This window comes from Symphalangus syndactylus, chromosome 10 (assembly GCF_028878055.3).
Source record: "Symphalangus syndactylus isolate Jambi chromosome 10, NHGRI_mSymSyn1-v2.1_pri, whole genome shotgun sequence".
Classification (NCBI taxonomy): domain Eukaryota; kingdom Metazoa; phylum Chordata; class Mammalia; order Primates; family Hylobatidae; genus Symphalangus; species Symphalangus syndactylus.
The window spans coordinates 30,348,732-30,366,138 of NC_072432.2; the positions used below are offsets into that span (position 1 = coordinate 30,348,732).

Genomic DNA, 17,407 nt, shown 5'->3' on the forward strand with positions numbered 1-17,407 from the left:
GAGCCCAAGTCTGAACATACGTAAGATGGGCCTTGCCTCACTCCCTTTGAAGCCCAGCTGCAGCCAGAGAGCAGTAATTGCTGGCTTTGATTGCGCAGACTTCACTGGTGGGTTGGGCTGTGCCAGGGCTCGCCTGGCCTGGCCCAGCTTCAGCCGCAGCCCCCCAGTGAAGCCTTAGATGTGGGAAAGCTCCAGCCTCTGGAGCCTCATGCCTGTGGTTTCTTGAAAAGAATCTGGACTGGACCTGTTTTATATCTGTAAAGCAACACTACGAGGCCCCCGTTTCTCCCACTCGGAAGTAAGAGTTGGTCTCCCCTGACGTCCCTGTATTTTAAAAGAGCCACCAGGGACAAACTGCCTCATTTCATAGTGAAGGAATTTCTTTTGCTTTTTTTTTTTTTTTTAAGCACTAGTCCCTGGAAGGGATTAGTTGCTTTTTGGTAAGGAACTGTACAGAGGCTCTCTGAAGCCAACTTTCCAGGAGAATTTGCAAGGTGACTTCATGGAATAAGGAAATAACAGGTGGGAAAATGTGAGACTGTGGAAAGAAATGACTTTATTAGGAGATGTAGACTCTTTCTTGGCAAGTGACATACTATCCTTTAGGTAAATGGCTATCTCTGGGCACCCCTGTTTGCGTTAATCACTATATTATCACTTGCACTCAGCTTAAGAAGAGAGGAGGAGAAGGCACCCTTAGGTAAGGCAGTGAATGGGACAAGAAGACTCTGGTGGAGCCGGAAGTGCAGGGGGCTCTAGATTGGAGGTGTTAGCCCTGCTTGAGAATGGGGCCACAGCAGGGCCATGGAAGTTGTCTGTACCTCAGTACTTCACAGTTCGCTGTGCCAGGCACAGTGGTGGGATGGCTCAACAGAAGGGCAGGTTGTCTCCCTCAGGCGTTCCTGGCTGCCAATGGCCAGTCTATTCTGAGTCCCAGTGCTTGTCTCAGGCGCTAGCCTAGGACTGCAAGGCCAGGCCTCATCAGGAAACTAAATGTTTTCATGTCAGACTGAGAGGAAAACCTTCCCAGGAAGAGCAACCTGGACCAAGCCTTTGAAAATCTGTGATGCAAAATTATAACGTAAATAGGAATCTGTGGGATGCCCTCTCTCCCACCCCGGGCTCAGCTAGAGCCCTGTTTCTTTCTCCATAGAAAGGCAGGGTCCTTCATAGCTCTTTGATCCTCCTGCGTGCGGGATCCATACCTCTGTTCAGTAAAAGTATCACAATGCTGTTGTGTTTTCCTGTTAAACAGGAATGGTTGATTTTCCAGGAGAATAGAAATTGAAATTGTCATTGGAGGACCTCCTCAGTTGAAATCATTCTGTGGCTGATTTCTTCCTATTTTGTTTTTTGTTGGTTGGTTGGTTTTTGCTTTTTCAGTAGCTACCCAGGTATACAAATGGCTTCTTTGCAGTTCCGATCATCTTTAGGGGCCGCATTGGGCATAATTGGAATAATAATACTAGCTAACCTGCTTGCAGGGCTTGCTCTGCGCTGTGCACTTTGTGAGCGCTTTAAATATAGGAGCCAAACCTCTTTCCAACAGCCTGAGGGGCAGGTGTCCTCGCACTTCCCATTCCATAGATCACCATCCTTCCTTGGAAAGTACTTTGTGGACTGTAACTTGCCATCTAGACTTTTGTATTCATTGTTAAACTATGTCAAAGTTTCCTTTTATTTCTCCTTTACTTTCTTTTTCCATTGAAATGAAAGTGTATGATAATCCACCATTATTTAGAATGAGTTTCTAAAAGGAAACTTCTGCTTGTAACACTGATAGCAGAATCACAAGCACAAAGTGTTGGGATTCATCTGAGGCTGTCAAGGGATCCAGGTTGAGAAGGGCTTCCAGCATCGCTGCCACCAAAGGAAAGCAGCCTCCCCAAGTTCAAAGCAGCGGAAGCAGGTGCTCTCTGGAGTGAAGGAACGGAACTTTGCCATGCTTTTACTTTCCTTTTGTCTTTGTCTCATCCTGTTACAATGTTACATTTTACTTTTAATCACTTTTTAAAAAATCTCAGATCATTAAAGCTTCGGGGATGTGGGAGTTCTCTTTTTTGAAAATCATTATCACCAATATCTGGCAACATTATTTTCACATATTTGCTGAGTGTCCTTTCCAAGGTTAACATTAGAGATCCTAGATGTTAGGAAGGAAAAAAAAAATCTTGAAAATTGTAAGATCTTAAGGAAAAAGGGAGAGGTTTGTATCCTCTGGGCTGTGAATATGAGCGGACAGAGCACATAGCGTCACGGGAGCTGGCAGTGTGTTGGGTAATGTGAATATGTCTGTCCTATGTAGAATCATACAATGGCTTCCCACAGTAGACTAAAAACACCAAACACTGCAGAATGACATATCTTTCCCTGATCTGGCTGTTGCCCGCCTTCGCTATCCATGTTTGGCTGTTTCTTACTGGTGTTTTTCAAATTTTTTTTGTTCTGTTTACCATGACCCAGAGTATTAGCTACATTTCACATCATAACTCTGGGCATACATATACATGGAACCAAAGTAAAAATGTCACTATATTAACTCTGTAGTGTACTCTCAGGATTTTTGACTGCATAGGGCAATTCGTTTTAGCCATCCCCAAATCAACAAAATGGATTAATTAAATGCAGAAGTTATAAGACATACATGGTATGGAATAGAGGTTATAATCTTAAGGCCTATGGCAAATTCATATTAATAGCATTTCATTTGTTCCTTCTTGAGGTGGAAAACGAAGCTCATTCCCAACGTGCAAAGCCAAGGCAGCGACCCCAGGACCTCTTCTGGAGATGGAAGCTTGTTGAAAACCCAGACTGTCTCCACGGCCTGCCCAGTCGACCCCAAAGGAACACTGACATCAATTTTACCCTGAGGTCACTGCTAGAGACGCTGATCCATTAAAGACAATCACTGCCAACCCCTCTTTCGTCTACTGCAAGAGCCGAGTTCCAAAATAAAGCATAAAAAGGTTTTTTAAAAGGAAATGTAAAAGCACATGAGAATGCTAGCAGGCTGTGGGGCAGCTGAGCAGCTTTTCTCCCCTCATATCTGTGTGCACTTCCCAGAGCATCTTGCATCCAAACCTGTAACCTTTCGGCCAGGACAGTAACTTGGCTGCATTTGCCTGCCATGCGCAACTGGAGCCAGCAACCAGCACATCCATCGGCACCTCAGTGGAGGAGTTCATGGAAGAGTTCCCTCTTTGTTTCTGTCTTCATTTTTCTTTCTCTTCTTTTCTCCTACAGCTTTTATTTAACAGCGCAAAAGGATCAGTTTTTTTTTGTTTGCTTTTTTAAACTTGAATTTTTTTAATTTACACTTTTTTTTAGTTTTAATTTTCTTGTTGTATATTTTGCTAGCTATGAGCTTTTAAATAAAATTCAAAGTTCTGGAAAAGTTTGAAATAATGAAATAAAAAGAAGCCTTCTTTTTCTGAGACAGCTTATCTGGTAAGTGGCTTCTCTGTGAATTGCCCGTAACACATAGTGGCTTCTCCGCCCTTGTAAGGTGTTCAGTAGAGCTAAATAAATGTAATAGCCAAACCCACTCTGTTGGTAGCAATTGGCAGCCCTATTTCAGTTTATTTTTTCTTCTGTTTTCTTCTTTTCTTTTTTAAAACAGTAAACCTTAACAGATGCGTTCAGCAGACTGGTTTGCAGTGAATTTTCATTTCTTTCCTTATCACCCCCTTGTTGTAAAAAGCCCAGCACTTGAATCGTTATTACTTTAAATGTTCTGTATTTGTATCTGTTTTTATTAGCCAATTAGTGGGATTTTATGCCAGTTGTTAAAATGAGCATTGATGTACCCATTTTTTTAAATAGCAAGGCACAGCCTTTGCCCAAAACTGTCATCCTAACGTTTGTCATTCCAGTTTGAGTTAATGTGCTGAGCATTTTTTAAAAAGCTTTGTAATAAAACATTTTTAAAAATTGTCATTTTATTAAGAGTGAAGTTCCTGATAACCTGAAATTGCTAATGAACTGAATCCACAGGCCAGGGCAGAGCTGGTTTGTAGAGAGGAACAGTTTGTGTGAGAGGGGTGCTGCTGGTGCAGCCTTCTCCAGGGACAGGCCAGAATCGGCTGTAAAGGGGCACCTTGCCCTGTCTCCTAGACGTGCAGTCCTCAAAAGTGCTTGTATGGCTTGGGCCTCTCCCTCCTTTTCCAGGTGGTATGAAACACGGTCAAAGGAAAGAAGAGGGTTGCCGGGATTCAGATGGGAGTGAGTCCTTTCCTGAACACAGATCCTCGTGAGCTCCCACCATCTGGTTGTGGTGCTCACTGGAAGTCCGCAGGCACCGCCTCTCTTCATAGCTCATTGGTATTCAAACTGGGCTTCCACATTGTGGGGTCCCAGTGGAGAAGGTATGTCTTAACACCCCCACCCATCTCCCCAGTCAACATTTTCTAAGTCCTGAGTTGTATTTCGTAATTTTTACCTTACTAGTACATGTTATAAGTTGGTATCTGATTAGGAAAAAGCATATTTTAAGTTTAAAAGAATATGTCATGATCTTCCACCATGGTTTTCTATCCCTTGAGCCACTTTGAGAACCGCAATCACTGGTCCAACTTAAACCTCTCTGCTGAAATTCTAGCTCGATTTCCCCTTTCTAACCTTCGGTGCAGCTGGGGAACAGCTGGCTACCATACTTATAATAACCCTCCTCATACTGTACTTGAAGATTGCCATTAAATCACCCCTCAAATTTCTCTTCTCCAGGCTAAGTAATCCCAATTCCTTGAAACTTTCATCATCAGTCCTTTAATCATTTTCATTACTATCCTCTGGAACCTTTCCAATTACTCTTCATTTAGTCCTAAACTTGAACCAGGAAAAAAAGTATTATGTTTAGGGGGCCTACTTGTTATAAAGATTTCATATTCCGCCCTGGCCAGAACTTCATTTGAAAATTATCTCTTGAGTTTTCTTAACATGCATAAACCAAGTAGTTAAAAACAGTCTAAAGCTGCCACCATGATCTTTTTGAGAGTTAACTAGAAAATCCAACAAAATGGTAAGGGAGGTGACAGTGGAGCATTATGCCAACACATTGATGGGCTCTTCTGGATGTAGAGAGAAAGCAATTAATAATAAAAGTCTGTTCATCCAGGCAACAGGCATAGCTGGATCTATACCTGAGACTTGAGGCTTGGCCAAAGCCCGCTCAACTCTTCTCTCCCTCGGTTCCTCCTCCTCTCAAAAATGCAGAGGCCAAGTCCCGAGTCTCAGGTGTGTATATCCTGCTATGGTCCAAATAATCCATTTCTTTCAACTTCACAAAAAATTGGTGAAGTTGAAAGAAATGGGTTGTTTGGACCCTCAGCCAGTTCCTTCCACAAACTTGGTCCCCTCCTAGTTTCCTGTATTTCTTCCAGAATAATTTTTCACAAGTAACTTTGATGTCACTGCACAGAGCTCATTCTGGGCTCATTCTGCCCAAATCCTGCTTTCTGTAGGCAGCAGTTCTGGGGGAGAGTCAATAGTCCCCCTAGAGATAGGGATCAAAGTGGGCGTCTGCGGGGAGAGGGAAACTCCTCTGGCCACTTCTTCTGTTTGATCTTGAAGGGATTTGGCCTCCTTCCCTGCAGCGAACTCAGAGCTGAACTGCGTGCCAAGAAGAGGCTAGGTCAGCCTTCTTTCTGGGAGCTGAGCCTTCTCTGAGGTCACAGCTGGCATGCGGGTCTGTATGAAGGGGTGTTTTCCTCTTGGTTCTAGTTTGGTTGCTAGGGCTGCTGGCAACTACCTGTTTAGCTGGAAGGTGACTTTGAACTGTTTCATGACTACAGTTGTCTTAAGTATTATACAATAATTTTTTCTTCTAGTTTGGTCTACGGCTGCAACAATATGGAAACTCTAATAAAGGGCCTATGAACAATAACAAGATGTCTGTGTGGCTGTGCTTTTAAAGAAGAAGAGTCATGAGTGAGTAATGTATCTTTCTGACAGAAAAGAGGCACCTAACATCCGCATGATGTAGTAGTTGTTGAAAAATCACATTTACCACTTCTGCCACACAATGTGATCTTCCAGATGTGGAAGATGTGAACTTTAAGAGCTGCCCTGTGAAACCTAACCTCTAAAGATACACAAGAAAATGTGGACTGCTTTTTAATAGAAACTAAAATTTGATGGCAATTAAGTATCTTAATACTAATAGGATGTAATTCTATACACCATTTATACTGATGTGGGAAAAAATAAGATTGGTTTTCTTGGCAATAATTCAGTGGATATCATTCTGAAAGTGGCTCTTCTAAATTTCTTTAACTCTTTTTCTGGGAAAACTTTTATTATCTTTACTCTGCAGCCAGGCGTGACTCAGGGAGAGTGTACCAAGGTGACTCAGGTACACCTTTAAGCAGGGTGTACCAACAGCAACTATTTAAAATAAACATTATTAGCATGAATCCAAGTAAACTGTACACTTGTTAATTAAAATTAATTTCACTTGAGACAAGTGAAAACTACTTGCCTTTATTGAAGAAACAGTGCTAATATTGTTTATAGCATTGTTCATCAACAGTAAACTGGTGTTAAATAATAGATGCATTCATTCAATACATTTTTACTGAGCACTTTCCAATGGGCTATGCTCAAATAACTGGACACCAGAAAAAATGTTTTGTATTGTCTATCTACTGTAGGCATGTAAGAAATGCCTACTGCCTGCATTTGTTAAAATGTGCAAGTGTCCTTTTCCCTGGATGGTAATTTGGACTTAAAACAGGTTATATTAGGAAGGAGGTGGCCCAGCGGGGAAAGCCCAGGTTTAGAGTCCACAGAGCTGGACAAAATCTATTCATCCCACTGTTGGGAACGGCACACTAAACCCCTCTGGGCACACTTCCTCATGGGCTAAGGTATCACAGACATCTGTCAGGGTATGTGAGAGGTAAAAGAGAGAGAAGCCTGACAGGAAGTGACTAGTAAATTAATTTCCCCTTGAATTGTTTTATAATGTGTTAGAAAACATGTTTTGTCCAGTGCAAAAAATATCTTGTTTATGTATTGCCTTGTAGCCATAGAACATGTGAGCATATTTCTGCCTAGGGAAGCAGTAGGTAACAGGACTAAGCACTCTATTTTGGAGTCAGGACCATGGAAGTACTTGTACAAAAGGGGCAGAGTTTGGATTTTATTGGGTCATCTACACTGATGTGTTCATATAAATATTTTTCTTAATACATAATAGCTTGGGATGTTACCAGCTAAATTATTAAATTTTTGATCCCCACTAAAGTGGGAGAAATTGGTAGAAAAATGTATTTGCCAGATGGAATGAGAACACTGCATACAAATAGATGTCATCATGCATCATTTTAACAGTTTTCTCTGTAGTCACAGTGGAATTTGTAGACTTGTCATTTTCTCTTCTCCATCTATAACTTGTCTCAGAATCTGAAATCGGTGGAATCACTGAATTATATTCTACACCACAGTGATTTTTTTTTCCCCAACAGGAAGATTTATGAGGCAACCAAAGTAAAACAGATCCCCACAAGCTGGCCTGGTTGTCATTACAGGTCCTTTCAAAGTTAGTTCAGACTCCCACTGCTCGACTGGAGGATGGCAACAACGGCTTTAGAATCTCGCCTGCCCTCCATGCTCAGCCCTAGAGACAGCCTTCAGCACTGCACAAAGCCTGGGCTGTGCAGTGCTCACTGCAGGGCTCACTAAAGCTCATAGGTGCTTTGTGAGCAATCTCATCTGCTCACCACATGCTGGCATCTGGTATAGGCTTTGCCTGCTTTGCTTCTCATGTTCCAATTAGCTGGGGCTGATCTTTCCTCAGTGCCTTGTCCTACAGAGTGCAAACCCATTCAGGCAGCCCTTACAAAAACCACCTGGTTTTCAAGAGCTTTCGACCTGAATGAAAGACAATATCATGGCCACTGCAACTTTTATACTCAGATCTGTTTAGATTGTCTCTGTTCTTCCCCAGGCCTTTGCTCCCTAGAACAGCATCTCTCAGACTGGATGATGAGATGTTTAGCTGGCAGGGATGAGGATGTCAAGGAGGTGCAGAGTCTTAAGGAGGCCGTGGTTAATCGGGAAGGGGCAGGCACTGCAAACTGCAAATCACGTGAATGAGATGAGACGTGTTGTCCTCTCCCAGCATTTGGGATTAACTATTTTAATAAAGGGATGCATTTAATAAAGGGTGTGAGTGTGCACACATGCACACACACACAAGACTTAAGAAGGGGAGGACAACAGAAAAAAAATCAAGATAAAAGTATTAATACCCTTACATTAGGCCTGTGATTTGTGATAACATTGTGCCAGCTAGTGGCAGAATCCACCATGCGACTGAGTGCTGAAAGGGTAGCTGGTTCTAAGCAATCTGTGTGCACTGTTCACTCTGACTGCTCTGTGTGTGTGTGTGTGTGTGCGCACGCACACGCACAAGATAAAGTCTCTGCCTAGATATGTAGACTTTGGGGTTGGACAGAGCTTTTCCATTTCACCCCCCTTGGTCCTACTACAAATTGGTGTGGTGGAAGGATAGATTGCTCTCCACTCCCACCCTTCCCTACAACTTGAATATTGACGCTAAAGGGCTCCAGAAAACTACTTGGCAGCAGCATATACCAAAACCTCCACATAGAATGAGGCAGTTGGAAACCATTCAAACTGCCTCAAGTAGGAAATTCTGTTTCAAAAATGCCATCCTCACTCCCTACTAGTTTTGGAGGCATCTCAATTTCCTGTCTTCTACACCTGTAATCTGAGTGGTGAAGTGGCTGTTCAAGAGCAGGTAGCAAGGGCAGAGTTCTTATTCCAGGAGGTTTTCTCTTCTAATACCTGCTTGCCTGAGAACAGACTACATTTTCTAGTAAATATTCCAGTAAGTGCATCTGTAGAAGTGAAGCTGAGGTGTCTCGTGAAGTTTATTGACATCATGAAGCTCCATTGCCACTCTGTCATCCAAAGGGATTCTACCTCGACAGACTAATTTATTTTAAGAGATGGGGTCTTGCTATGTTGCTCAGGCTGTTAATTTATTTTAAGAGATGGGGTCTCGCTATGTTGCCCGGGCTGGACTCAAACTCCTGGGCTCACACAATCCTCCACCTCAGCCTCCCAAGAAGCTGGTATTACAGGTGTGCACCACCCCACCCAGCTTGACAAACTGATGTTCAAGTTAGCTATGGTATCCTCTCCCCTCCTTGATGATGAATCAAGAGCAGCTTGAATTTGTTTCAACCCTAGGGGCCATCCTATTGCTCCCTTGGCTAAAAAATTAATAGACCTAGTAGGGACTCCCACAATTTTGTTCTGAATAAATCTTTAGGAGTCACCTAATGTCATATAAAACTACTGGCCACTACAATCCTAGCACTTTGGGAGGCTGAGGCAGGTGGATCACTTGAGGTCAGGAGTTCAAGACCAGCCTGGCCAACATGATGAAACCCTGTCTCTACTAAAAATGAAAAAATTACGCCGGGCGCGGTGGCTCACGCTTGTAATCCCAGCACTGTGGGAGGCCGAGGCGGGTGGATCACGAGGTCAGGAGATCGAGACCACGGTGAAACCCCGTCTCTACTAAAAATACAAAAAATTAGCCAGGCGCAGTGGCGGGCGCCTGTAGTCCCAGCTACTCGGAGAGGCTGAGGCAGGAGAATGGCGTGAACCCGGGAGGCGGAGCTTGCAGTGAGCCGAGATTGCGCCACTGCATTCCAGCCTGGGCGACAGAGCGAGACTCCGTCTCAAAAAAAAAAAAAAAAAAAATTAGCTAGGTGTGGTGGTGAATGCCTATAATCCCAGCTACTAGGGAGGCTGAGGCAGGAGAATCGCTTGAACCTGCGAGGCAGAGGTTGCAGTGAGCCAAGATCGTGCCACTGTCCTCCAGCCTGGGTTACAGAGCAAGACTCTGTCTCAACAAAATAAATAAATGCAAATAAATAAAACTACATTATGATAGAATGAAGCATCATTATGCTCCTGTTCATATGCCACCACTTCTCTAATTACCATGTGTTAGGAGAATCTTGGGAACGTCTCTCCTACACACCTGCTGTTTGTCTGGGGTCTTAAATCATCCAGTCTACTGCTCACACATAACATGTAGCCTACCTGAGTGACAGCAACCCCTTTCTGACTAGCCCCGACCAGCGCCTCTCTGAAAGTGCGGGAAGACCTTCCAGAGGAGCTGTGGGGTGGAGTGCAGAGCCCCAGCACTGGTCTTTTTGCCAGGTAGCCCAACTGCTTAATTTCTGAGACTCACTTTTCCAAGACTCAGGCCTGCTCTGAATCTTCAGCCTACTCCCCGCTGCTGTCACATGTTCAGGGCTGTCATCTGTAACCTGATGAACATAGGTTACTGGGGCTTCCTTCACAATTGGCCTAGAGATGCTAGGCAGTGTGCTCAACACCTGAAACCTACTTCACTTGGTCCCCAGCAACCTTATGGCATAGGTTCCATCCTTATGCCCATTCTTCCAGATGTATCCAGAAAACAAATAACTTCTCTAGGTTACACAGGTAAAGGCAGTGGAACTGAGAACTAGAATCCAAGTTGGTTTAATTGCAAAGCCCATGCGGTCAAGTAGTTGTGCTACCATCCTGTAGCAGCAGCTACAGTTGGTGATTTTCACTAAAACACTGAATAACATCAGTATCAATGACAGGGTTCTCTTGTCTTTCAGGAGTTAAAGTTTGTTATGCCATGTCAAATGGTAGCAAGAAAAAAAATGCTAAAATAGACATTAAAACTGTGATGGTGAAACAGTGAGACCAATTTAAAAAATAGAATTTACACAGCCAAATGGATTCTTTCAAAGTATAGTACTGAAAGCACAGCCATGATTTCATTGTTCAAAGCATTTTCTCAGATTACTATTTATGTAGCATCAATGCCTGTTTACAAGAAAATTAGTCTCATAAAATTATAGCCACACCTTATACTTTTGGTAGACCTAATGAGTTACTTAGGTTGAAATGTTAAAGGGATTAAAATGAAGGTGGGACAAGACAAAAGCTTGTTTCAAATATGTGAACAGTATAACTCACAAAGAGAAAGCATAATTAGTGTATGTTGTTGTATAAGCCATGACTAACATAGTGGCTGTAACCTCTCCAATGATGACTGGTTGAATCTTAAATGGGTTTCTGAAAGCTGATGTGTTAGTCAAAACACTTACTATTAACGGAACCCAGTGGAGAGTCATTTTCTTTTTTTTTTTTTTTCTTATTTTTGAGACAGAGTCTTGCTCTGTTATCCAGGGTGGAGTGCCATGGTGCCATCTCAGCTCACTGCAACCTCTGCCTCCTGGGTTCAAGTGATTCTCCTGCCTCAGCCTTCCGAGTAGCTGGGATTACAGATGCCCGCCACAACGCCTGGCTAATTTTTTGTATTTTCAGTAGAGACAGCGTTTCACTATTTTGGCTAGGCTGGTCTCAAACTCCTGACCTCATGATCTGCCCCCCTCGGCTTCCCAAACTGCTGGGATTACAGGCATGAGCCACCGCACCCAGCCGAGAGTATTTTCTAACATCGGATTTGTACATAGTAGTTTCTGAGTTCCAAGACATGGTTCCACCTACCCCCACGCTGTGTCATTGAACAGTTCCCAAAGTGGAAATACACTTTACAATTGATGTCAGAAAAAGTTAACTATTTTCCCCAGAAAAACTACTATTAACAGTGAATCTTAAGAACATGAAAGGGCCATGATTTTCATTTTACAAAGACAGCATTAAAACGATCCTTCAGAGAACTCCGTTTTACTAAACAGAATTGAAGTCTAGGTGATGGCTATCAGAGGCTCACCATCTTTTTCAGCAAGTCATCTCCTAAATTGCCTGGTTTTCTTTTTAATCTCAAACTTACACTTGTATTATAGGCAAATAAAAATATCACTGGCCGGGCACAGTAGCCCACGCCTGTAATCCCAGCACTTAAGGAGGCTGAGGTGGGTGGGTCACGAGGTCAGGAGTTCGAGACCAGCCTGACCAACATGGTGAAACCCCCGTCTCTACTAAAAATATAAAAATTAGCTGGGTGTGGTGATGTGTGCCTGTAATCTCAGCTACTCGGGAGGCTGAGGCAGGAGAATCGCTTGAACCCAGGAGGTGGAGGTTGCAGTGAGTCGAGATCGTACCACTGTACTTCAGCCTAGGCGACAGAGTGAGACTCCATCTCAAAAAACAAACAAATAAATAAAAATATCACTAAGAGGAAGCATAGGAGAGAGGAAAAAAAGTGGCCAGGTATGCTGGCTCACGCCTGTAATCCCAGCACTTTGGGAGGCTGAGGTGGGCGAATCATGAGGTCAGGAGTTCAAGACCAAACTGGCCAGCAATGGTGAAACCCCGTCTCTACTAAAACTACAAAAAATTAGCCAGGCATGGTGGCACACGCCTGTAGTCCCACCTACTCGGGAGGCTGAGGCAGGAGAATTACTTGAACCTGGCAGGTGGAGGTTGCAGTGAGCCAAGATTGCAACACTGCACTCCAGACTGGGTGACAGAGCAAGACTCCATCTCAAAAAAAAAAAAAAAAGTATCCTCTTGACCTAAAACTTGGTCTTTACTTTCAAGTGTCATAAAAGATTCATGACAGTTAGGAGGCAAGTTTGGGGAGGTGAGGAGAACCAAGAGCAGTGACACCAGGGCCAGCAGCACTGCCAGGACCCACCCTCCCTCTTGAACAAGTGCTGCCAAAACACAGTGGAGGATGATGCAAGGCACCTGGGGCTCTCACTGAGGCTCAGTTCTTAACCACAGACTGAAGCAAACAGCAGCAGTGGGCCTATATTTGGAAGCAGAGAACTTGACTGACATGACCTTCCCTCCCCCTGCCCCAAGAGCTCTCCGTGGCAAGCAGCTACATTCACCTGAGAACGCAGAGACATGGAGTTGGGAAAGAAAAAGGTACTCCCTCACCTCCGATGTCTAAAGGAAGGATGTTCAAAATCCCTTCTTGGTCCCAAACATGGTGCATGGAAAATATTTTTTGAAAACAATAAAAGGATATTGAGAGGCTAGGCCTTTTGACTATTTGGTAGGCTTAAAGTGCATTTTAAAATGCCAGCCAGAAAGACTGCTGCAGCCCCTACCTCCTCATCCTGGCAGGCTGATAGTCACATTGCTGAGTTACATCTTTCCTGGAATTCAGTGGTCAAGAAAGAACCCTGCCATTTCCAGGACAAGGGCCTGCATCCTATGGGGACTCTGGTGAGACAGTAAGGAAGTGAAGCCCCCACTTAGGCCCAGGGAAGGTCAAGAGCCAGCCTGAGAGAAAGCAGGGAGCTGTCAGACCACAAGGGTAACCTTTAGCGATGGAAATGCGGGTGGCCTCACAGGTGCTTCCTTTTGTTCGTTAGGCAGCATTTTATAAGAATAACCTAAAAGTGTCCTACCCAGGTTCTATGTGCGGTACAAATGCACCGATGTATTTATTTTTCCACTATGTTATAGATTCAAATTTTTTAAAATTAATAAGCTCCCTTTTATCAGTCATAAAATGAAGAAAAAAAATCCCTCGACTATTAGACCTATGACCCAGGACACCAAGGATGCCCATTTTAGGGAGAGTCCTGTCTGAAACTTTGGATCTGAGATTTTCAAATGGGCTATTTTGTACTTAATTTTATCAAAACCTAGTTCTAGTCTAGGCTCTGTGACAAAATATTTAGTGACTTTGGGCACATCCCTTAAGCTTTCTGTTAATGAGGCTATTGGACCTCAGGATTTCTGATGTCTTTCCAACTCCAAAATTCTATCTATCTTGGAAGACATTTTCTCAAGCCAATGATTAAAAGAAGCTTACGTTACACTATTTCACTTTGTTGGCAAAGAAGAAACAGATGTTCCTTAAAAATTGTTCCTGTGCCCTTATTACTGCTTTCCTGGTAAGAAATCTGGCAGCGACGGCCACAGGCAGGTTTCACACAAATGCCTTCTCCTGCCATTCCCTCCCCATCACTCCCACTTTAAAAATTAACAGCAGGTCAAAGAAGAGGAGAAATAGCTTCTGCCTATATTACCAACTTTTTACTTTCATAATCATTTGAGTGTATTACAATTTTATATTATACATTTTTTTTCAATTCAAATTTTCAGACTGAAACATTGTTATTTTAGTAGAATCAATTTACAGGCAATTTGCAACAGTGATTTCTCATGGAAAAAAAGACACAGACAGACAGTAATCATTCAGATCTGTGGAACTGAATGACCATGAAAACCGACCTCCTGCAAACCATGCACACAGAGATATGCCGACCCATCCAGCAGCAGCATCTTCACGATGAGCTGAATAAAGACACATCTTATGTCGTGCCCCAAACGTAGGGCAAGACTCAAAGCTGCAGGTAGTAAAATGTTCTTATAAAGGCAAGATCCAGGTGCTGCTCGCTGCAGTGCTTCACAGACTATACCACGTGCTTGCCAGTGGCTTGTGACTCTCCCACGCAGCAACAGTGAGCATGGTGCACTCGCACTCTCGGAGGAAGTACTTTCCCCTTGATGAGAGAACGAATCCAGGCAATTCTTCACAAAAATGACAAGGTTCAAAAAACATGTTTGCTCCAAGGCACCAAGGGCGTAAAGCTGTTTAGAAAATACACAGAAATGAACAGACTAAAAAAGGGAATTAGTTCTTAATGGAGAATCTATTACTGCTGTAACTGGTGTAATAATCACTTCAATAGATTACAATCAAAATGCACATTTATTAGACTGTGCTGTGTGAGGGAATGTCTGACCAAAGAGCATTCCCACAGGCACTCGGGGCACTGACTGGAAAGTGCTCTCAGGGGTTCTTCTCAGAGCCAGAGAAGCTGCACGTCACTTATATTTGTAAAATCCTTCTCCAGTCTTCTTGCCAAACTTGTTCTCTGCTACCAGCTTATTCAAGGATGGGCTGGGCTGATGTAATGGGTTCTCTGCATCCATTTCATGCCACCCTATTGAGAGGAGGGAAGAGAACTCAGGATGAAGTGCTGGGTTTATTTTTACACCTTGGCATTCCCAAGGACAAGTCTGGAGGCCTGCCTCTGATGTGGGAGAGCCCCCCAGGCATGGCGCCTCTCCGGCCACCGCTGCAGAGGCACCAAGGAAGGCTGTGCTGGTGCAGCCACATCAGCCCCAAAGCTGCTGCACTGCCATGCACCTGTGCTGCCTGAAGCCTGGCCCTACTACAGTCCTCCTGCTTATCCAGTGTCTTCTCAGAAATCACTAAGGCCAAAGGCCCAAGTACACTGACAGAAGCCATTAATTTGCTTGTTCATCACAGGCACAGTTAACTTTCAGAATACACGTTAAAAAATCTGCATTCCTGCCATTGGTGTTCTGCATCCACATAAGATTCAAAATTTAATTCTTCAACTAGCATTCTGTGAAACTTGGGAACAGATAACTACATTCAACTTCAGTAGTCCAGTTTTAATTATTATTTTTACCCTGTCTTCAGAGCTATTACATTACAATGGATATATTTTTTAAAATGGATGTGTATTTTGCTTGCAATGGAGGTTACACAAATCTATTTATGTGATAAAATAACACAGTGTACCAGTGTCAATTTCCTGGGATTTAATATTGTAGTATGGCCATATAACCATTGGTGGAAACTGGGTGAAAGGCACACAAGACCTGTCTGTGCTATATTTGTAACTTCCTGTGAATCCATAAAGGTTTTTTTTTTTTTCTTCAAGGTTACCCTGTTAAAGAGACACTAGACAGTCACATTCTTCCTTCTCCTGACATCTGTTCATGAATTCTCAACCTGGTGAGGCAGGATTTTGGAAGGTCTTAAGACCCCTGCTAACTTTTTTTAAAAAGGCATTATAATTTACAGTTCAGAAAAACGACCACAACTCAATTAACAACAAAAAATTCCAATTCCTACCATCCACGATGAACTTTGTAGTATCCAGTCCGACATAATCTAGAAGCTCAAATGGGCCCATGGGGTAACCGGCTCCTAATTTCATAGCAGTGTCAATGTCTTCTTTGGATGCATCACCTAAGGAGAAAACGGCAGCACTGGGTCACCAACACCTTTCCTTGAATTCTCCCTATCACAGAATTAGCCCCAGAATTACTAAAATTTTATATGCTTGCACAATAAAAAAATGTCTAGAGTGAGACTTTCTGGCTTGGGTAAGATTTCCCCTCTAAAGTACATGCCAAAGAGGTCATAAGATTTTATTTTATTTTTTGAGACAGAGTCTTGCTCTGTCACCCAAGCTGGAGTGCAATGGCATGATCTTGGCTTGCTGCAACCTCCGCCTCCTGGGTTCAAGTGACTCTCCTGCCTCAGCCTCCCAAGTGGCTGAGACTACAGGTGTGCACCCCACACAAGGCAAATATTTATATTTTTAGTAGAGACAGGATTTCACCATTTGGCCAGTCTGGTCTCAAACTCCCAACCTCAAGTGATCTTCCTGCCTCAGCTTCCCAAAGTGCTGAGATTACAGGTATAAGCCACGGTGTGTGGCCCAAGATTTTCAAAGCTACTGCACCACTGAGGTGAATTCCGGAGTACTGATACCCTGTTCATGGAGACAGAAGCCTCCATGCCTGAAACTTCAGCTACTTTCAAATAAATTGGGATTTTCCAACTCTGGAATCATTTATTAAAGTATAATTTAATGCTACAGCATATTTTTGATTTATAAATAAACTTTCTTAAAAAAGAAAACTAAGCTTTCTGCTTTTGTAGGTATAGTTATGTATTTTTTTCCCCCCAGTTTTTTGGGTTTTACAAGTAAGGAGTATTCCCCTGGCATCACATTTCACACAAACCTTTTAGTCAAGATACCTTTTAAAGAAAAGCCCAAACCCGAGTTAGAATCACCACACATTTGGGAGTCTGTTGAGTAGACTAAGACAAGGATCAATGTGCTTTTTCCCTTGGAAATTTACTTACTATGTCCTTTGGCCCCAAGAGGCCTTTATGGAGAACAACCTGTTCCCTTTCTTTGAAATCAGAAAAATAGAATAGTCTGCAACAGGTGGCTATCTATAATTTTGTTCCAATGTGTTAAGATGAAGTCAATCAAATCAAAGCTAAAGAGGGAAAAATGTTAAGACTCTCAGAGAGAAACTACTTAAACATCGATAAAGACGATATATTTTTGGCCGGGCGCGGTGGCTCACGCTTGTAATCCCAGCACTTTGGGAGGCCGAGGCGGGCGGATCACGAGGTCAGGAGATCGAGACCACGGTGAAACCCCGTCTCTACTAAAAATACAAAAAATTAGCCGGGCGCGGTGGCGGGCGCCTGTAGTCCCAGCTACTCGGAGAGGCTGAGGCAGGAGAATGGCGTGAACCCGGGAGGCGGAGCTTGCAGTGAGCCGAGATCGCGCCACTGCACTCTAGCCTGGGCGACAGAGCGAGACTCCGTCTCAAAAAAAAAAAAAAAAAAAAAAAAAAAGACGATATATTTTTAAAA

At 43.3% G+C, this 17,407-nt stretch overlaps 2 protein-coding genes across 9 annotated transcripts in view; one reads left to right on the top strand and one right to left on the bottom strand.

Moving 5' to 3' along the window:
* The window catches only part of LEF1 (lymphoid enhancer binding factor 1), a 121,383-nt gene extending 117,447 nt beyond the window's left edge, over window positions 1–3,936 (top strand). For all 5 annotated transcript variants that reach the window (XM_055296783.2, XM_055296782.2, XM_055296785.2 and 2 more), the window contains one exon: window positions 2,723–3,936. Coding sequence is in view for 2 of the 5 variants with exons in the window: in XM_055296782.2 (XP_055152757.1) it covers window positions 2,723–2,802 (80 nt within the window). In the remaining 3 variants the exon portion in view is untranslated. The remainder of the gene's footprint in view (window positions 1–2,722) is intronic.
* A 10,043-nt stretch (window positions 3,937–13,979) lies between these two features.
* The window catches only part of HADH (hydroxyacyl-CoA dehydrogenase), a 48,400-nt gene continuing 44,972 nt past the window's right edge, over window positions 13,980–17,407 (bottom strand). For 3 of the 4 annotated variants that reach the window (XM_055296792.2, XM_055296790.2, XM_055296791.2), the window contains 2 exons: window positions 15,860–15,976; window positions 13,980–14,915 (listed from right to left, as the gene is read on the bottom strand). In XM_055296792.2, coding sequence (XP_055152767.1) covers window positions 14,797–14,915; window positions 15,860–15,976 — 236 coding nt within the window. In that variant the 3' untranslated portion in view covers window positions 13,980–14,796. Of the gene's footprint in view, window positions 14,916–15,859; window positions 15,977–16,774; window positions 16,826–17,407 lie in introns of all 4 variants that reach the window. The other variant, XM_055296789.2, reaches the window with a different exon arrangement.